The sequence below is a fragment of the Monomorium pharaonis genome, chromosome 11 (genome assembly GCF_013373865.1).
Source record: "Monomorium pharaonis isolate MP-MQ-018 chromosome 11, ASM1337386v2, whole genome shotgun sequence".
Taxonomy (NCBI): Eukaryota; Metazoa; Arthropoda; class Insecta; order Hymenoptera; family Formicidae; genus Monomorium; species Monomorium pharaonis.
Window position 1 is genome coordinate 3,623,270 of NC_050477.1, and position 21,949 is coordinate 3,645,218.

General features: G+C 38.9%; 5 protein-coding genes across 7 annotated transcripts; 2 read left to right on the top strand and 3 right to left on the bottom strand.

Moving 5' to 3' along the window:
• Positions 1-275: 275 nt before the first annotated feature.
• LOC105827899 (bursicon) lies at positions 276-7,050 on the bottom strand. Its single transcript, XM_036293533.1, has 5 exons — positions 6,771-7,050; positions 6,536-6,689; positions 4,647-4,771; positions 3,758-3,883; positions 276-519 (listed from the first exon to the last, which is right to left on the bottom strand). Exons 1-5 carry the CDS (start codon positions 7,011-7,013, stop codon positions 370-372), a joined length of 798 nt encoding a protein of 265 aa, XP_036149426.1. The 5' UTR covers positions 7,014-7,050; the 3' UTR covers positions 276-369.
• On the top strand, positions 4,685-18,536 carry LOC105827894 (zinc finger CCCH domain-containing protein 10). The gene is made up of 4 exons (XM_012666093.2): positions 4,685-4,822; positions 15,533-16,218; positions 16,348-16,648; positions 16,732-18,536. The coding sequence occupies exons 2-4, from the start codon at positions 15,620-15,622 to the stop codon at positions 17,203-17,205; spliced, it is 1,374 nt and encodes a 457-aa protein (XP_012521547.1). The 5' UTR covers positions 4,685-4,822; positions 15,533-15,619; the 3' UTR covers positions 17,206-18,536.
• On the bottom strand, positions 7,016-8,967 carry LOC105827895 (G patch domain-containing protein 11). Of its 3 annotated transcripts, none has more exons than XM_012666095.3 (3): positions 8,808-8,966; positions 8,409-8,666; positions 7,016-8,149 (listed from the first exon to the last, which is right to left on the bottom strand). In XM_012666095.3, the coding sequence occupies exons 2-3, from the start codon at positions 8,629-8,631 to the stop codon at positions 7,626-7,628; spliced, it is 747 nt and encodes a 248-aa protein (XP_012521549.1). In that variant the 5' UTR covers positions 8,632-8,666; positions 8,808-8,966; the 3' UTR covers positions 7,016-7,625. The 3 variants fall into 3 exon arrangements, with proteins under 3 accessions (XP_012521549.1, XP_036149423.1, XP_012521550.1); XM_036293530.1 differs by having other exon boundaries at positions 7,626-8,149; positions 8,409-8,727; positions 8,808-8,967; XM_012666096.3 differs by having other exon boundaries at positions 7,626-8,149; positions 8,409-8,649.
• On the top strand, positions 9,687-14,945 carry LOC105827893 (sarcolemmal membrane-associated protein). The gene has a single exon (XM_028194038.2). The coding sequence runs from the start codon at positions 10,633-10,635 to the stop codon at positions 13,165-13,167; it is 2,535 nt and encodes an 844-aa protein (XP_028049839.1). The 5' UTR covers positions 9,687-10,632; the 3' UTR covers positions 13,168-14,945.
• Positions 18,195-21,157, bottom strand: LOC105827897 (dephospho-CoA kinase). Its single transcript, XM_012666097.3, has 3 exons — positions 20,910-21,157; positions 20,223-20,514; positions 18,195-19,608 (listed from the first exon to the last, which is right to left on the bottom strand). The coding sequence occupies exons 1-3, from the start codon at positions 21,019-21,021 to the stop codon at positions 19,305-19,307; spliced, it is 708 nt and encodes a 235-aa protein (XP_012521551.1). The 5' UTR covers positions 21,022-21,157; the 3' UTR covers positions 18,195-19,304.
• Between the last annotated feature and the right edge of the window lie 792 nt (positions 21,158-21,949).

A 21,949-nucleotide genomic window follows, 5' to 3' on the forward strand; every position in this document is an offset into this window, starting at 1 on the left:
TAATGATTAATGAAAAGTTAATAATCGAATGAGAATGTGAACCAAAAAATTCGGAGAGTCAAACCAAAGACATTTCAATAGATCTGCTCTTTAGCTGAACTTGCATGTTCGTCTTTGTTCTTTTCTTAGGGAGAAAAGAAAAAAGAAACTATGTGTGTAAAAAGTACAACGGAAAAAAATTAATCGATCTCCGCGAGAAAAATAGGCGCACGCGTTTAAATCCTTTGTGGTCTCTGCTAGCTTATCGATTGGTCAAAAAAGAGAACGAGCGATACTTATATTAGAGATTCTCTTTATTAGTTTTCATGACACATAATAGGGAATAAATTATATATCTTTCGTATAGGACAAGCAATCGTTTCAGATGGTTTACCGCAAACCGGAGGATCGTCTGAAGTGTGCGGACGTAGCAAAGGGACCTTCATCGGCGAATCCTGCGATCTCCTGCGGTATTATTGCGTACTCTTCCACGCTGGTGCACGGTCTACACATGCACTCCAACGGTGCTTTGGTAATCACCTGATGGACAGATGCTGGTATAGAGTAGAGTCCTATCAGAGAGGAACCTGAGAGCGGCCACTGCGATCTTTTTCGTGCGACCGCTATTTGACTAGCATCCGTCAAACGTGGATGTAAAGTTCGTTCTACATTAATCGCAGTCGCCAGTTGCAATTTGCAACACCCAATGACTGTCGAGCTTTAACTAGAAACTAAGCGCTTATTGGATGTCGCAAGTCGCAACTGGCTGCTTGCGATTTCTGTAGACGAGGCTTAAAGGGCCATCTACAATGGAGTGTTTTAGCCGTAACAGCACTAAAACTACGGCAATGCTGTCTAGAATAAAAACGACGTAGCAATAACATACAAGCCGGCCATCAAAGAAAGGCGACCAAAAACTAATCCCGAATGCCCCAACGCTCATCGTAAGCACGCAATGAATTGGCTCAATGTCTGCTGTAGGCTGTAAACAGTAAAGCAATACGAAATGGAGACATTTTCTACGACTACTGCTACGGCCTACGACTCTCCATTGTAGATGGCCCTTAAAACGGGCTTTACATCCACGTTTGGCGCTGTTATGCCCGATTTCTTCACGTTCAGGGGCTCGATTCTTGAATTCATTCGCAAGAAAACGTATGCGCAAATACCCGCTCTAACAGAAAAGTTGCAAGTTTATTGGTTGAAAGTCATACGATAGCCAATAAATTTTCAACTTTTCTGTAAGAACAGAATTTGCGAATACGTTTCTCTTGCGAATGAATTCAAGAATCGGGGCCCAGTTATCTTGCGGTTAAAATTATCCAGGAGATAAACTACCAGATCCATGCACGTGATTGGTTAAACTTGATATTTATCCTCCGGATAACTTTATCAGGAAGTGAAGAAATCGGGCATTAGTCAAATATCGGTCGCATGAAAAATGCCGCAGTGGCCACTCTCAGGTTCTTCTCTGGGGCCCGATTCTTGAAGTCATTCGCAAGAGAAACGTATACGCAAATACTCGCTCTAACAGAAAGTTGTAAGTTTATTGGTTAATAGCCATACGATAGCCAATAAATTTCTAACTTTTCTGTAAGAACAGAATTTGCGAATACGTTTCTCTTGCGAATAAATTCAAGAATCGAGCCCCTGGTTCTATAATCAGAGAGGCGCGAACTCTACCCCCACCCAAGGTCTGTAGATGAACGACGGGAAGAGACTTTTGGTCTCTTCTTTCTAGCTGCACTGTTGCACCGGTGCAATAAGTTAAAGTAAGACAAGTATATTTTTTCTCATTCTAACTTATTGCACCAGTGCAACAGTGCAGCTAGAAAGAACAGACCACTTGATACTCAAAGGGAGGAGAAGAAAGGTCATCGCATGAGCGCCATTTTGAAGTCATAAAGTGTATGTGTAGTGTTTGTTGTACGCATAGAGCTTGTATTAGGCTGCGTTCGAAAATGTCACTCGAGTGCTCTCGGGTATCATTCTATCTTTGTTTTACATAGAACGAACAACAAGGATAGAATGATACCCGAGAGCACTCAGGTGATGTTTCCGAACGCAGCCTTAATGCAGTGACCTTGGTGCATCGCGACGCGCGCGGGGAGAATCGACAGAGAGGTGGATATATTCTGTCTTTTTTCGTGTGGGAACAGATTCGTAACTATACAATCTGAGGCCCGATTCTCGAACTCGTACGAAAAAAAATTGCTTACAAAGATAACACTGCATTCATTAAGTGGTACATAATTTAGAATCTAAAAGATACATGTTAATCAATGAATGCACCCAGTAAACATAGTAATATAGCAGCAGTGTAACAGCAATGTAACCGAATATAACAGGTTACGTTACTCTGAAATTACACGTAACTTACATGTAAGTTACAATTTCCGACTCAGCAATATAACATGTTATAATTACATGTTATTTAACCGTTACACAACAATTACAAAGAAAAATAAAATAAAATAAAAATTTCATTTTTTAAAAATTATTTTTATCAACAGCACATACTACATTTAGACCGGTATTTATAGTCGGGTCTTATATTTAAGACCATCTTAAGTACTGTCTTAAGATGCCATTAATCAATCACAGAGCCGTATTAGCATCTTAAGACATTGCTTGAGACGATCTTGAAATAAGATTTGACTATGAATACCGGCCCATATCTATAAGGTCTATGGTATTCTCACGTTCGCCATTTTTCTTCAAACTAGCAAGTAACTAGCATGAAAAGTTAGGTATGTTTTGTGCATATATACGTCAATAATGTTTGGAAACACCCGCGATTCTCCCCGCGCGCATTGCGATGCACCAAGGCCCCTCCATTAAGGCTGAAATCACATGGTGTGGAATAGAACGTGCGTCATAGAAGCAACCAATCAGAGCTTTGCCGCATCAACGCATTCTAATGCGGCAAAGCTCTGATTGGCTGCTTTTATGACGCACGTTCTATTCCGCACCATGTGATTTTGGCCTAATACAAGCTCTATGCTTTCAGGCGACTGGACGCGCATGCGCCATTCTTGTTTGTGCCATATATAGCACAAGCCATGCAAAAAATGTGCAAATTTCAAATATCTATAAGTATTTTTACGAGCATCTCGTTTAGCGTGGAAAATCGCAAACCCATGTGGTTGCAGTGAATGCTTTGCACACACACACACACACACACACACACACACACACACACACACACACACACACACACACACACACACACACACACACACACACACACACACACACACACAGAGGTATGAAGTCAGCTGTCGATGGGGACACACACACACACACACACACACGGGAAGGTGCAAAGGGGGCCTTCGGCCCCCCTCCTGCACCCACCCCGCGCGCGCGCGCGCGCGCGTGTGTGTGTGTGTGTGTGTGTCGATCGACAGCTGGCTTCATACGTGAATAAAATTGTCACAAGAGACAAATTGAAATTGAGCGGTGCGGCGTGCGCACGTGCGAGTTGAGTCGGGCGCCGATTGGTAGCGGTCAACCGCGCACGAAAACAATATGGCCGCGGGAAACTCGTGGTGGTGCGAACGAGTCAGCTACAAGTGAGCTACATCTCGCGTCGACGTGATCTCGATCGGTGAGAAAGAGAGTGAGTGGACGGCGCGTGCAATCGCGTCCACGTTGACGCGATCTGTTTACGAATCGCCGTCCGAACATTCGTGCTTGCGCTGCGCCGGCCAAGCCGCCTGCCGCGTCCGAAGAAAAGAGGACAGCTTTGGATTTGGAGTCGTCAAGTCGCTCTTACCTTCCTAAACTTTTTCTCCCCTGGTTTCGCCCGTGGACAGAACAAGGAGACACTAGCCTCTCTTTCGCCACTCTCCTGACAGCACATGCAGCTCCTCTCCATTTGCCACATCTTCGAGCCAGATACCTGTGCGTGTCAATAAGTCACAAGTTTAGATATCATTTACCTACTCGAGTTTCCTTTCTCGCGTCGCGTTGGACAGAGAGAGAGAGAGATACGAAAAAGAGATAATGGACTGTGTCAAACGTCAGGCGTAACCGCGTAACACTCGACACTCGCTCGCGATTTTGCACCATCAGATCGCTCGCGTGACAGATTGCGACTCATTGCGCTCCCGTATATAACCAAACTACTCGTTCTCGTTTCATTCGCGTGAATATACTTTTGTACGGGGAAGTATACACAAAGCTTCTGCTCGTGCAGCCAAGATTTAAACAATGTGTCTGTTCTTTCTAGCTGCACTGTTGCACCGGTGCAATAAGTTAAAGTAAGACAAGTATATTTTTTCTCATTCTAACTTATTGCACCAGTGCAACAGTGCAGCTAGAAAGAACAGACCAAAAGTGTCTTTGTGTAACTGCGAAAGTCTATGCGGGATATTATGGGAGCTTTCCAGCAAGTAACACAAATTGACACAGCAGTATTTCTGTCTTTGTTTGATATTCAGTGAGGGACGGATAGAATTACTGCTATGTCGATTTGTGTCTCTTGCTGGAAAGCTCCCTATGTTTCAACATGCCTCATCAGTAATCGGCAAAAAACTATTCTTAAGTCCATCGTACCACGCTCATATGTTATACAGTTGTTTGTTATAATAGAGTTGAGATAAACTTCATTGCTTTGTACATACTTTGTGACTAACAATTAAAACAAGCCTGATGTGTCTTACCTGTAGATAACTGCTGCATCGTCCTCTACATGCGTAACTTGGAATTGGCTTTGGGACACAACCTGGGTACTGAAGGAAGTGTATTACCCGTGTTGCCTGACACTCGTCCACTCCAACGATTGCCTCTGTGCTTCCATATAATAAGCATATCAGCAACCCGTTGATTACTGTGTACAGTAAGTACATAATTATCTTACTATAGTGTAGTATCTATTTTACATGGAATTTGCAAGAGATGATAGTTTGCAGTCCTTTGCAAAAAGAACAACTGTGAAAGTATTATTTTACAATTGTATTGTTGGACGATAGCTTATTTACCAAAGTAACGAAAGAGCTGGCTTCTCAAACGATACATTGCCTTCTCTTTGTACCACTTTACTGTGCTTGTAGGTCCTACTTCGTAAGCTTTTATACACCATAGGTGGCCATCGTATTTTCCCCTTTCTGTAGTTATATTTTAGCGGTGTCACTATTTATCGGAAAACCAATGCACAGACGCACACATGTATAAGAATGTACATAAGAAAATGTTTTCTAATGTATTTATTTTATCACACACACACACACACACACACACATTATATATATATGTGTGTGTGTGTAACACAGCTTGAACTAGATCTTGCTATTTTTTTTTTACTAATTAACTTTTATTATTCTATTCAGAAATGATTGCGCGCGCGCACACACACATACACAAAATCATTTATAATATTTTCAATGTACCAATATCTCTTTATAAAACATGTATGTAAATGTGTGACCAAGATATTTTTATTTATGACAGAATATTTATATAATTTATTTAAAAGTTAAATTTTCTTTAGTAAAGATAATAAGAATTTAATCATAAATGACAGAGCAAATAAAGTTTTTTATATATTTAATATGAAAATCAATAGACTAGCATATCTTAATTCTTAGATGCATTTGTCTTTACTGCAACATTTTTAATTAAATAGAACTAGGTCATCTAAAGGTATTTAAAATTTTGATAATTAAAAGGTTGGTATTAAGAATTAAAACATTTCTAACATTTTTAAGTAGTAATATACAACTGATAAAATAAACGATTATATTTGCCCATAGGAAATATTTTCAAAAGTCAAAACACGCATATGTACTCATATATCATTTAATTTAATAAAAACTTTTTTTATAATTTATGCGCGCGCGCGCACACACACACACACACACACACACACACACACACACACCTGATGAGATACGTTTCTTTGAAAACCAAAACAATTTTCTTTTTTCTCAGTTTTTAAATTTAAATTTTAAAAGCGGTAAAATTTAGATAAGGTTCGTTAATAACAGTAAGAATCACAGTTTAAAGATTTTAATTGTTCAAAAGTATTGCAAATTCTATTTGTGTTTTTATTAAAAGAGAATTTCTGTTTTTGGTTAAATATGTTTATATATTTTATACAATAAATATGTATACATTCTAAGTATGTATAATAAAAATGCAGGTAAATAAAAATTATATTAAATAGAACTAATAAATTTTTTTATTCAATATACACGCATGTAGTTATATTAGAAGAAAATTAACATTTCAGAAATTTTGCATTTGACACCATTTATGAAAAAATACTTATATATTTGTACACACACACACATACACACACACACGCGCGCGCGTGTTAGTTATATTGATATAATCGGGGTAGATTTATATTACATTAGAATATATGCACAGTATGTACTATTTATTCTTAACATCATTACAATATTTTTATTTCTTTTCTATTTATATAATTGTTGCAATTCTCTCTCTCTCTCTCTCTCTCTCTCTCTCGTGCGCGCGCGCTTGCTCTATTGCTGAGAAAATGTAGTTTTATATTTCAAATTGTCGCTATGTTTTTATCTAATGAGATCGCCGCACTTCATACATTTACATTCGGCTGGTTCCCGTATCTTGATCTCCATCATTTCGTCATCCGTGCCTATCAATTTGATTCCATCCGCGTCGTAACACTGATTTAGGATAACGAATCTTTCCTTCAAATAACTCTCACGGCAACAGTAGCATTCCTTTTATAATAAAAAAAAGATATAACTTGAAGACTATATATATCTTTCTTTGTACGAGACGTGAGACACGTTGTGACTTACCTTTGAGAAACCGGTAGTAGTAACAACGCTCGGTTGTACCTGCGAGTTACAGAATCCTTCGCATTTTGTAACAGATACATCCCCACTACATGTTCTTCTTAAACGTCCTATTTCATCATATTCGTCTTTAGTGATACGTACTTCCGATTGTAGAGTTTCGCAACTTTCTTCATCTATCTCGGTTATTTCAGCATCGCCCATTGTAACGGAAACCATGAGAATTAGTAATGGGATTACCAGCATTATAGTACTGTTTTTATTGATGTACTTTTAACAAACATTCACCGCGGTACAAGTTGCCGGATAAAATGAGAAAAGACACAATCAAACGTTATGCTTTTATAGGTAATTTCTGATCCCTCTTCGTCGAGTGTAAAAGTTAATGGAGGAGGGGGGAGGGTTGTAGCAATCCCCTGCTGTTTTAATAGCATAGTTGGATCTCGAGGTGGTAAAGGATAATGACTTCCCTGCTCTTAGAGTTGTTCGGTGCTCGATTTTTCTCGCCCGAGACATTACTTTTTCAATGTTTTGCATTATACCGGCTAATGGGTTTTTTATGTCTCGTGTACACAATGAGTTTATTTCTACATATTTTAAGTAATGTAATTTTACCTTGAATTTCTTTTGTCCGTATTATATTGTGTTTCCGAAACACATAGTCGACAAGATTGAAGAATGATTTTAACGACGTCCGAAATTTATTAACTATTTATTGTTTTTCTAATATAATAGAAAGAGAAAGAGGTGTGTGTGTTGTGTGTGTTGTGTGTGTGTGTGTGTGTGTGTGTGTGTGTGTGTGTGTGTGTGTGTGTAACATAATGTTATTGATTGTGTAATGTTCCATGTTAAACATATTTAATGATCGTTTCTTGTACTTCCCGGACAATTGTCTCTTAAATCGTCTTCGTCATTGAACTTTGTTCCACACCAGATGCAATAAAAGTATTTCTTTCTTAAATATCTAGTAAGAATATCAAGTTTTTCTAAATCATTGAACGTTTCGTCATCCTCAATGTCATCATTAGAATCATCGGCTTCTTTTTCTTCCTTAGTCTCTGGCCAAAACCATGATTCTTGAGGTTTTTCAATATCATCTTTAGTATCTAATTCTTGGCACACCTTTTGACTTTTATGTAAATCGATCTTCTGTAGCTGTTCTGTCTTTTCTTGAGCTATCCTGCTACGGAAATTTCTAGTAGCCATGTTATCTAACTTTGCATTAATGTTTTCACACTTGTGCGAGTCTTTTTTCTTCAGTGTTTTTCCCAAACCTTGTCTATCCACCTTCACTTCCACTGGAATTGGTTCAGTCATTCCTGATTGAGTCTTGCCTATTCCTTGACCAGGTTTATATCCCATCTTCATTAGCATTTCAAAACCTGGCGATGAAATAAATAAATTCAAATTATTACCTTAGGCTTAAAGCAGGCAATAGGAAGAGAGAATAAGGAATGGTGTGATAAAATAAAGAATGTGTTTTTTACACACACACATTTACATTATTCAACATATTAAGCTGTTTTTTATTCAGTTTATTGTGTCTGGGATTTTGTTATTAAAATTGACATTCTTTTTAAATACTTATCGCATATGGCAAATTTTATTTTTTCTAGATAACGTACACAAAAAAGTACAGACCTTTATTTGCACTAGTGATGGCAGATGACAAGCCTTGCTCCCTTTTTTCCACTTCGACTGTCCGTATCGACTTACTTTGTTCCCTCATCCTAGATTCAATCTCAGTCTTTTTCTTCATCAATGTAAATTCTCTTTTATCGGAATGCCTGTATATAAGACTCGATGAAACACGTTGTTCGGGATGTAAAAATTTATCAGACATATAGTCTTCATCGTCCGACATCGTTCCAAGTGAAATTGCCTAATATAGTAAATTATCTGTAGGGAAATATTTTGTGAAACACTGTAAACCTTTGACTATAGAAGTCTATAGTCAAAGCTGTAAACAGAGTAATAGACTTGTTACACAAGATGCATCGGTAACAATTGAAATATTTTATTTAATTATTAGTGCAATACCTCCGAGATTTTTACGCGACCTTGTTGATGATCCGTAAATGCTTAATTATTTATATTGCTTGTAAGTTTTTTTCCTAAAAAATTCTTTTCTTTCTGCGAAAGACGCCAGTTCAATTCGCACTTTTCTACACCTTCAGATTTGCAACGGTTGAACTTGAGAGGTTATATTCTCTAGTCTTGTTGGAAAGGTCGATTCCTGTAAATTTTTAAGTCTACTTTCGCACGAAAAAGCCTGAAAATTTGTTTATCTTAAAATAAGTTAAACAATTAAAAAGATTATTCTATTACATGATTTTTTACTCTCTCTTTCGATAATTTGGTGTTTTAATTTCCAAGAATAATCCAATTTCATGAATATTAATATAAATATACAAAATTAACAACATTTTAGCAGTGAAAATAAATCACAATTTACAATACTTAATTTATTTATTACAAATGATCATTACAAGATTGCAGCGACAAATTTTCTCACGCATCCGCATTTATAACACATATGTGTTATATAAGCTTTCACGTGAAAGATTTTACGTAGTCTCGTTGGTTCTTTAGTCTACGAAGCTCTACGACAGACCGAGAGCGTTATAGGAATTAAGTGACAGGAAAAACGACATAGGCCTATTTCTACCAACGTAGATTAATTTTAATCTTGGATTAACTTATTCTTTATCTCTTTCTCAGTTTTGGAACTAGAATAAGATAACAAGTAAATTAAACCGAGATTAAAGTTAATCTATGTTGGTAGAAACAGGCCATAATGCGGCACAGGTAGATAAGGTAGGCATTTTGCGCGTAGGCACGGTGCTCTTCCTCTCTCATCTCACATAGCTGAACGATGGAACGCGGAATTGGAACTTGGATTCTAAACACGGGGAACGACGAACCATTGTATTTTCACGGAGCAAGTCCGCCGTGCGCGATATATTTCGTTGGAGTATTCGAGCATCGAGGAGTACCGCGGCAGTGTCGATTTGCTGTCGTCGATTCATTGTTCCCGTGGGTGCCGACGCTCACCGACGCCGTGTGTCCGGCCGACGACCGACGGCCGACGGCCGACGGCTGGCCAGGCTGGCGTGCATGGACGGAATCGCTGGCATGAGAGCACCATAATACACGGACACGTTCTCCGTGCAGGTGGAGGAGGAGGAGGAACAGTCCAGGACGACATTACGACGGAGAAACGGATTTTCGATTTTGATCCCGGACTGGGATTCGATTCGAGTTGATCGCAGCGCGGCGCCCTTATCGGACCAGTCTTTCTTGGAAGGCCAAAGACACTCGCGCTTATCGAACGAAGGTGGAGGAAGAGGGAAGGAGAGAGAGAGAGAGAGAGGGGGGGAAAAGAGAGAGAGAGAGAGACAGACAAAACGGATTTTCTTGACTCGAAAATAAGGGAGACGCGGAGTGACGGGCGGCGGTGCAGTGATATTTCATTGAGGAAGAAAAACATGCCGGACACGATGTCGTCACGCCTCGTCGTGTCGGGCATCGACAGGTTCCGAAAGGTCACCGAGGAATCCTCGTGACCGAGCTCGAGGAGTAGTGCGCTTGTGTACCCTCTCAACGTTTGATGTGAAGTGAAGCGAACGTCTCGCTCTGTCGCGTTTATATCCAGCTGCCACGATCACGGTGTGTCGCCACGATATATCTCGAAGCTGACAATTTTTTTGTTTTTCTTTTCGCTGCTATTGCGCTCCAGTGCAATCTCCGGTGAGATTGCGACGGAAGAATCGCGATTACGTGATCCGATTTCGAAAAGCTCGTGATAGAACTCGTCCTCCAATATAATTTGCTCGGGTTATTATTACCATCATCCATCTCGGCTATGGTTGTAGCTAGCAGCGGTGGTTGGGTACAAAATGCCAGTTCGCCCGCTGGGCAGAACAATTCCAACCTGAGTTGCCAGAATAATACGCAGAACAACAATAACAATAACAATAACAACAACAATAACAACAACACCCATCATCACCATCACTACAACAACAACAGCAGCAGCAGCGATAGCAGCAACAAGATGACCGCGAAAGGCGTCTTAATCTGCCGGGACAATTCTCATCCCTTTCAGGAGCGCACGCTAACATTGGAGCAGCCGGTAAAGATCGGTCGTTCGGTGGCGAGGGCGAGAGCCGCGACGAATAACGCAATCTTCGATTGCAAAGTCTTGTCTAGGAATCACGCGCTGCTCTGGTACTCCTCCGGTAAGTTTTACCTGCAGGACACGTGTAGTAGCAATGGTACTTTCGTGAATAATCAGCGACTGAGCGCCTCCGGGCTGGAGTCGACGCCAAAGGAAGTCTGCTCCGGGGACATTGTGCAATTTGGCGTGGACGTTGTGGAGAATACGAAGAAGGTCACCCACGGGTGTATAGTCGCAACCTTGAAGCTTTATCTGCCGGACGGGAAGGAAGCCAAGGCCAGTCTCAGCACCTCCGTCAGTTCACCCGCCGGGAATGTATCTCTCGAGGATCTCTACAAGCTCAATCAGATAATGCAAGAGGCGTCCAGGCGGGAGAAGGCTCTGTATTCGAAGCTAGGCTATCTACAGCAATTAGTGGAGAACACTCGGAAAGCCGCCAACCAATCGTGGAAGGCACTGATCACCGAGGACCGTTTACTATCGTGGGTAATGACCGTCGAGAGTCAATTGACGGTGTATTCGAAGAATTATTCCGAGGACAAGATCAGAAACGAGCTCGCGAAGCTCCAGGATGAAAAGGCGCAGTATCAGAATGCCGCCAAAGAAGCGTTGCAGAAGGTCTTGCAGGAGAAATTGGAGGTCACTCAGAAACTGGTGCAATTGGAGGGACGTCTCAACGAAACGGAGGAGGAGTGCCAGAGTTTACACAACGTAGCCAAGTATACTCAAACGGAGCTTCAGGAACTCGGCGCGAAATACGCGGAAGCGCAGAAGAAGCTCCAAGAGACCACCAACAAACTCGTCGAGAGCGAGGAGAAGATCAACGACGTGCTGCTCAGCACGGACCAAGAGAAACGAGACCTCACCAAGCGGCTCGAGGATCAGTCGAAAATCGAGAAGAATTTGCGAGCGAGGTTACACGATTCCCGTTTAGATTCCGTCAATATTTACAAGCAGATCACCGCCTTGAGAAATTACGCGCAGACTCTGCGCGATATGAACTTGAAGCTGGAGGTCGGCGAGAATTTGGATTTTAAGACCGAGGAGGATCCCATAGAGGCTATAAACACTATTCTCAACAAATTGAATTCTATTCATGTCGATAATACCGAAGTGGACAGTGAGATTAATTTTTACTTCACCAAGACAGGCGAGCAGGACAATCAGTTTAATTCGTCAGTGGATGTGGATCCGAAGTTGAAATCTGATTCTTTTACCAAAGATGAAATGGGCGACTCGCAGATGACAGCCGACGACAGTCTCACGGCACAATATATCCTGCCACCGCCGTTATCGTCCAGGCGGACCTTAGTTAATGGAAACTTAGCCAATTTAGACAACGACGATACTAACGGAGACTCCGAGGGCACCAACTCCGAAGCGACCGACACGTGCGATATGATTATGAATGATGACACGAGCGAGAAGAGCGTCATAGAGGACAAGAGGGAGGAACAAACGTCCAAGCAGGCAGCATCCGTGCCCTGCAACATGCAAGAAGTACGTGGATTCGTAAATGCCAAACGCCATGGCAATCAACAACAATCGGAGGTACATTTCGAGTCGATGAAACAAATTGCCAAAGAGGATAAAGTCGTGGTGATTCCGACGGATGAAGCTGCCTGTGCGAACCCCGAAGATGCATTGGACAGTTCTGTCGTTGTCTCTGCGATGGATAAGCGCGATAAAAGGGACGAGCGGCAACAACAGCAGCTTCCAAACAATGATATCGTGCCGGAATGCGACGAACGCACAGAGGGAGATTACGTTAAAACTTTAAAACCCGTCACAAAGAACGATACAACGATGCAACAAGCTTTCCAATCCAGAGATTACATCCTGCAGACGTTTATCGGCTCTCTGGATTCGTTGAGAGGCGAAGATAGCATGGAGGCGCGACAGATAGTGCAAAGGGAGCTGGAGGAATTGAAGGACTGGCTGATTCATGAGCCGAACGAGATTGTCATCGGTAGACTGAGGGATCTGTATTATCGCGCGAAGAATGAGGCGCAGCGAATGCAGGAGATCAACGAGGAGCTAGTTATAGTGAAAGAAAAGTACAACGCATTTGTCGAGGAGAAAACGGAACTGTCCAAGAAATACATGTCCCTTAAGTCACAGTGCGGCGATCTGCTGAGTGCGACTTACACCGTGCCGATACATTATGTCGCACCTATCGCGATTATGCTAGTGTGGATGCTGTTGGAGAAAATGTTCTAATCGCATCTCTTTTTCCTTTGCCGCGTCTAACATTTCCTGTACATATAACACGCGCTACGGCGCAACTTTTATCCTTTTCACATTTTATTTTATTTTTTTTATAATATCGACTGTAATTGACTGTAAATTTCGTTAAGCTTATCCGTTTTGTCGTTTTGAATTGATCACATCGTACACAATTTAATGTTTTTATACAAATGATCGTTAAGGATTGTACACACACACACACACACACACACACACACATTTACGCGCGCGCACACACATAATCATATATATGTTAAAGTTCCCGAATCGAGTCTCGGGGTTAGAGATAGGATGTCATTCACGTTATAAAGTGCGACGTTAATCAAGAACATGTCGTGTTAATACGCCTTAAAGAGGAGCAAGATCAAAGACGTGACAGAAATTGCGTTCATTGAATTGTTCATATATATGTATATCTCGAACATGGAAGCTCGATTTTACGCTCTCTGGAGAGTAAAAGTAGTTGGAGGAAATGTAAGCACGATACCACGTAAAATGTTCAACATGCTGCCAAGCTGCTGAGTATCATATACGGCTCAATTTTATAAATATATATTATGTATTTCGTTGCACGTTTGCTTGTTTAAGCTGTATGTTTTCTATAGTACATTCTAAAGGTTAAAATATGTATCCTTTATACTGCGAATGTAGAATTTATGAGAATACTCTCCCACGCGTCTTAAAACAAAAACACAAATTACATACATTCGCACACACTCTCGTTTTCGATCGTTCAGAACTTTCCTCGTACATTTGTAAATAATTGTAGAAAGCGAATTCTCCTTTGCGCGCGCAACTATACATATTCATCATATTTCTCTTTTCATTCGAGTTAGATAACATGCTTTTTTTCAAGGTCTTTAATTGAGGGTAACTTAAAGATTTGGGAACGATCTTTGCAGGGAAGTGAGAGGTGGGAGAGAGAGGGAGAGAGAGAGAGAGAGAGAGAGAGAGAGAGAGAGAGAGAGAGAGAGAGAAAAATGATTGATTATTGCGTATACATTAGGGTGAGTATGTATCTTGCAGCGTACTCTCGCTTCTCTTTTGATCACGAGTTTATTTCTCGGATGCAAAATTTCACCGTGAATGTCACATCGTTGTCTTGCCCTGAATCTTTGACCCTTCTTCAATTTTCTTTCCTTCGTATACATGTATACATATTAGGTAGCATGACAATATAAAAAGCATATCTGTTTGAGTGACCTAATAAAATAATAAGGGCGCGCGCTGGATACGTATGTATTTCGCAAAAGCGAATTTCTCAGCACTCAGTACCATTCTATCGATCCTACCTTGGAATGGCCTTGATATCGTCTAATAACGTCTAAAGCGAGAAGATCCAATATAACTGTAGTTTTCTATATTAATTCTTTTGATACGAAACTCTAACGGAAATTGACAGTATTTTCTTAATTCGTTAGTTTAGTTTAGAGAGTGCCATGTCTATTTCTACCGCATTATAGATAACGAATCATTATGTGTCACGATGTGAGCAAAGATGTACATGACATTTTCCCCCAAAAAATAAGCCGCTCGCTCGCTTGCTCGTTCGTTCGTTCGTTCGTTCGTTCGTTCGTTCATTCGTTTCTTTATTCGCGAGCTCGATTATTCTTGATGGATCAAGCGTATATATAAAATTATCAAAGTACATATAAATAAAAATGCTGTATATAGTTATGTTAATATAATCTTACTACTGTAATAGTTATTATACGAAAAGGGGAAATAAAAGCTAAATTAATTAATTAAAAGGATTGAGAAGTCTCTTAATATCCCAAATTCGTCTAAAACTGGTATACACTTAGCGAACGAACACCGGACGAACAGCGAACGCAAACGTTCGTTATTGTTATTCGGCAAATGTATACGCCAAAGCGAATGCGAATAGAATGTTCGATTCGCGTTCAGCTCGATTCTCTCATGAGGCGGTACATCAAAGAGAGTTCTTGCGCGAATGACAATAACAAAAGTTCGCATTTGCTGTTCGTTCGGTGTTCGTTCGCTAAGTGTATACCCAGCTTTAGGCTGCGTTCGGAGACGTCACCCGAGTACTCTTGGGTATTATTCTATCCTTGTCTCACATTCAACGAACAACAATGATAGAATGATATCCGAGAGCACCTCAGATGATGTTTCCGAACGCAGCCTTAATGTAGTCTATAAAGACTAAAAAGTATTAAAAATGAAACATTATTTTGGAATAATAATCAAATAATCAATTGGGGTATTGCAAGTACGTCGTATTTGGTTTGTATAAGCAGTTTTCAACAACTTTTCATTTTCAAGCACTAATAATATCGTACATTTTTAATTCATTATTGTCTCTTTCTTTATTTAGGGGCGCTCGTATTAGCCGCGCTTAGCTTGTTCGTCGATCGATCGAGGGCACAACGATAAGCCGACGTGCGACCGCTATGTTCTACCGATGAAAAAATTGAAGGTAAAATTGGAAAGCAGCGGAACGATAGGGACGTCAACGGGTTATCATCGTCATCAGCAGCAGCAGCAGGCGATCGAGATGGCGGGTGGATTGAACGCGAACGTGGCCGATACTACTGACCTTGCAAATCGGATATGTCGAGATTTTCTGAGAAATGTCTGCCATCGGGGAAAACGCTGCAAATACCTTCACGAGCGTTCAGAGGACGATCTTGTAGAAGAATATACTTTTTGCCATGATTTTCAAAACGGCAAATGTAATTGGCCGGGTTGTAAGTTTCTCCATTGCACGGAAAGCGAGGAGAAGCGTTTCCGAGCAACCGGTGAGCTACCGCCTCACGTACTTAATCGATCCAAGATCTGCAACAATGATAAACCGGATCATCCGTTGTGTAAGGACTTTATGAAGGGCAGCTGCCAGAGGGTCAACTGCAAATTCAGACATTTGAAGAAGGAGGAGCCGCAACACAATCTGATATCATCACAGTCACATCATAATCCATCTAGACCGCAGCACAATTTCAACGGTACCAGTAATGGCAGTGGTACCGGTAGCGACGGACGCAGATACGAAGAGGACAGAAAGTAAGCATCGTAAATGAGCATCCATGTTCATCTTTTTCTTAAGCCTTTGTATAAAAACTCTATTATTATTATTATTTTACAACAATTCTAATCCAATAATTTCTTTTTCTTTTTATTTCACGAATACAGCTTTCACTGGCAAATGCAGGATCATCATAACAATTTGGTCGCTAATAACGGCGGTTATAACATGTCGTCGCATCCAGCTGATTACATTGGACCGCCGGAGCCGAAGAGACGATTAGTATCGGGTGAAACGGTTGTACACTTTGAAGCGTCTCCAATCATGGGCCAGCAACACGCGACTCAACCGACGGTTACTCCAGGTTTCTATTACCATCCCATGATAGCGCGGAATGAAGCACGAGCTATCGTGCTGGAAGATGAAAATGTATTGTTGAGAAAGAAGATAGAAGAGTTAAAGAAGCAGGTATTCAAAGAAAGAAAGAAAGAAAGAAACTCGTACATCAAGCGAAAATATTTATATGCTTATATTTGTATCCTTATATTCAGGTCAGCGACTTGACGGCGACAAACGAATTTCTATTGGATCAAAACGCTCAGTTGAGAATGTCTGGCAAGCGAACCGCAAACATGACAGCTGTAACAGTCCCGGCAGTCACGATTACGAACACAGTTCCACCGTCACAAGCTCCGACACCTCAACAAATGGTCAACGCAGCCGTGGCAGCGGGCACCCTTCGAACAGTTACCGCCAGTGTAGCTACCGTTCCTGTGAGCATTGCGACTGTAGCGCCCGTATCTATCGCGGCGGTCTCTATAGCACCAGTTTCGATACCACCGCCGATCGTCACCATGGCTCAACAAACTATCTCGATGAGCGGCTCCGGGCCTCCACAGGCGACTAATCAGCAACCACCAAACACACAGCAACCCGCCAGTTTACCCTTGTCGATATCTGGTGCAACCGCTCCTCTAGTTTCTTATCCTATTATGACGCAGGAACTTAGGCCTGTTTTACAATAGGTTGTTTGTGTCATGAAAATAGGAAGAACACCATGTATCCAATAGGATATTTATGCTCACGCGCGCACGCACACCTTTCTACACAGATCTGTAAGCGAATCAAGGATCGTGATAGATCATGACCCATCCTCTTCCTCTACTAAAAACGTACCTCCCTTAAAAGTATACTTGAAAGTACGCAAAGAAGATGGAAACCACCGGCTGTGGGATAATGCAGTGCATCACAGTAATAAATAGATATACATTTGTATTGTGATGTAATAATCACATCTCTCTAGATTCTTTTATATTCTAATCATTTGTGCAAAGATTGGTAAATCGTAAACAGAACAATGTTTAATTTTTTTTGTTAAAATATTTCTATTTTTATCTTTTTGTAATTATTTTTGAATGTAGAAAATGTAATTTCTTTAATTTTTCTCTGGGAATAGTGCGTTAAGAATGTACGATAATATACGATTATCCAATAATAATTGTTGTCGATAGCTCGTTCATACGTTCAAAATGTATAATTGTAGACTAATAGAAATGACAATCTATATATAATTACGAAATTTAGTTGCGTCATAACATTGTTTCTCTTTAGCTTTTTCCTTTCTATTGCGTTACCATATCATGCGTAACATATTAATCTCGTTTTTATGTAAGCTAAATTGAAGAACTGTAATAAGCAAGTAAGAGCACTTTCGAAAAAATTGTGAAGTTAGGGGATATAAGTAAGGGACATCTCTTTTAGATAGTATGTTAACATAAGTACAAAGATTAGAAAAAAAAGTATATTAAAAAGATCTAATAGAGGAGGTTTGCACCGCTTTATTGGTCCAGATTTGCAGAATCTTACTATTCCGTACATGGAATCTTACTATTCCACGTATGGAATATTGTACATAATATATTCCGTTACCTTTTTATTTACTCTAGAGAAATTTTGTACTTCTACTTTTAATAAGCAAATTTTTGCCACACACAAACACACACACGCATCAATATTTTATTGAGTACTTATGATTCTTTATTTCCATAATTTATTTAATAAACAAGCAACCTTCTATTAGATTAATATAGCAATTATAAATTTACATTTATTCATATACAAGTGTATAAATTATATACAGTATACGGAAAATTTTACAATGTATAAGAATGCGCTCGTACAAATGGATATGCATCTGTTTTTGAATCATGTTATCAATCACGAATCTTGTATATATTTTGCGATAATTAACATAAGAAATAGAGCACTGTACTCGCGTATTTTATATATGCATACAAATGTACATCATTTACGTATAAATTTATGTTTAAAATCACTATTAAAAAAATGAAGAAAAGACGAATGTGGGTTTCTATCGTAAAATACTTGCAAACGCGAAAGTATGTGAATAAGGTGAAAATTTCAATTTTTCAATTACATAAAAAAAGTGAAAAGGAATGTTATCCTAGAAAAGTTCAATAGAGCAGTAATATATATTACTCATTTTTTATTTACATTTGTTGTCAAATTTCCATCTGGTTTGATAAATGCGTTGTTTATTTAATTACACGACATTCATGAATGCGTTTTCATTTTAGAATAGAAAAAAAACTAATTTATATATTTGTCATCTTGTAATTCAATATGGTAATTGTATTAGAGCTAATAGCAGAGTGTGACTATTTTGTTTCTTCCTTGTCTTTTATTTAACCATACATCAAGAAAGATAACTCTAATTCATTAATTCTAATCTTTTTCATAAAATGTATATACGTAACGTACATGCATGCATGCATGCACTCCTCCCACATGTATATGTAGATGAACTATTCATATCCCTTGTCCTATTATCAACTTTAATATGTTGCAATTAAAACAGTGGTTTTTATAAAAAGGATAATTTGTTTAGCAAAAATAATTAGTTGTTTGTAAATATACAAATCACGATATTACGTGATTTAACTTCACCTATTATCTGTTTTATACCCGATAAAAAATTCATTTGCGAATCTGTGGGTGTACAAAAGTAAACAAAATCTATATTCGCTTTTATTACGCAATTACGATTTGCAGACAACAAACCTTTATTTGTTTCTAAACTGAATAATTTTTGTAGAAAAAAAATTCAAGTTGTAGTAGTTAAAGATCTGCAGCTCTTGTTCCTTAACCAGTACGCGCCAGCTAATAGTACGGTACAACAAAATCCGACTAAAAGACGCAACTTCCAATGATGCTTAGAGGAGCGTAAAACATTAATCACTTTTATGGTCTGTTCCCTGGTATCTCTTTCATTGCCGGAGTTCTCAATTACAAAATTTGCCATCTCTGCTTTTTTCTCCAAGGACATTTGTGCAGCTATTCTTAATTTTGCTTTAGCTTCTGTAAATCCAGTACGTTCCATTAATCGTTGTAGCTGGAGATCCTCTTCACTGAAAACGACAAATCAAAGAGAATGTATAGATATATATTAACAGAAAAGTCAAGACTTGTCAAATTTCGTCAATTCCCCAAAAATAATACATTGATTAAAGTATCAAACACCATCGATAAAATACTATTAGATCATCATAATCACATAATTTGAACGTGCAAATTTATGATTCATTATTATATGAATATTTATAAAGATTTCTTTAGGATTTTTTACATTTATCAATTACAATATATTTATGCTGAAAGATCCTTTATGTGCAAAAAATGTAATGAATAAACCTAAGTCTTGGCAATATATAATTCGTGACAACCAAATACATATGTCTACTGCTTTCGCTAATCACTACTCCAGATGCTTTATGAAATAAATGTTTAATTTTTTTTTCATTTGCATCTGGGTAAACAAATATATAGATAACAGTGCATAAATAAAAATCTAATGCATCATAACTAAGCCTACAGAACGTCACAATAATGATAAAAGTATAAATAATAAAATTTTATATAGTTATCTAAGTTTTTAAGTCATATGGATCTTTTTAGTCAGATCCTTGATCTTTAACAGCATTTTGTTGCTTGATCAATTAGAGGTACTAATTGAAATTCGTACCATGTTACAACTATAATTTTATGCAAGTAATTCAACATGTGTCCTGTTTCAAAAAGTAACGGCAGATCCATAACTAAGAATGAATGCCCTTGTAAAAAGTACTTGACAGTTTGCCAGTATATCTCTTTGTATATATCAGGATGTGTAATGGCATTAAGTTTTCTCCTCTTTTCAACATCGTTAAATATTAAATCACCCAGTTTTGCTCTGTCCAAATGCTTGGTATCCAAAAACACATCTGGACCAAATTCCTTCTGTATTTTGTACCATGCCGGTTTTCCTGGTTCAACAACTATAAATCCAAACATTGTTTTACATTAAGTCTCTCAGTTTCTCGCGTATGAAAAATATTTGAGGTAAACGATTTATTAGCAAAATCTCGACTTTTTAGAAAATTTTTTATCTGTATCTCTCTTATCTCAATTTATCAATTTCAATTCAATTTCAATCTCAATATTAATTTTGCGAATGCATTATCGTACACTTCAACTTGATAATTGCTTTTATTATTAAAACTACAATTTCCAGTATCGAATAAACTTTACATACGTCAAAAAAGAAAAAAAATAATTATAATATAATGCATATATGTTATTTAGTAAAGAAAAATAAAAATATGTATCATTTAAAGCTTGAAGATATATCTGTCGATGATGTCGACGAGATAAAGTGCAAACATGTCCTAACCTTTTCGGGCAATTATATCGGCATCTATAACGGGGATACCATGTTCGCGGAAAATAGCAGCAACTGTGCTTTTTCCAGTAGCGATGCCACCTGTCAGTCCTACTAAATACATTTTCGAAAGACACAAAATTTTTACATAATAAAGAATGAATCGATCAACCACCCAAAACTGAGAACTGGACCTGGGGCCCGATTCTTGAAGTCATTCGCAAGAGAAACGTATACGCAAATACTCGCTCTAACAGAAAGTTGTAAGTTTATTGGTTAATAGCCATACGATAGCCAATAAATTTCTAACTTTTCTGTAAAAACAGAATTTGCGAATACGTTTCTCTTGCGAATAAATTCAAGAATCGAGCCCCTGGGGCCCGATTCTTGAAGTCATTCGCAAGAGAAACGTATACGCAAATACTCGCTCTAACAGAAAGTTGTAAGTTTATTGGTTAATAGCCATACGATAGCCAATAAATTTCTAACTTTTCTGTAAGAACAGAATTTGCGAATACGTTTTCTTGCGAATGAATTCAAGAATCGAGCCCGTGGGCCAATCATGACTGCGTTCGGAAACATCACCTGGGGCTCGATTCTTGAATTCATTTGCAAGAGAAACGTATTCGCAAATTCTGTTCTTACAGAAAAGTTGAAAATTTATTGGCTATTGTATGGCTTTTAACCAATAAACTTGCAACTTTTCTGTTAGAGCGGGTATTTGCGCATACGTTTTCTTGCGAATGAATTCAAGAATCGAGCCCCTGGGAATCGATCATGTAATTTTTCCCCTAGAGTGGAAACGTGAAAAGTGAAAAATTTCAAGTTACTGTCTCTTTCTATTCAACACTAATAGAAAGAGATAATTACATGAAACTTTTCACTTTTCACGTTTTCGCCCTAAAGAAAAAGTTACATGATTGCTGCCTAGGGTATCGATTCATATATGGTTTGTTCGCGTCGCCATGCTCCGACATGCTCCTACTCACTCCAATGCATTCTAATAGGTTGGCGTCATCGGAATCAACGTATTAGAGTGAATTGGGGTGAAT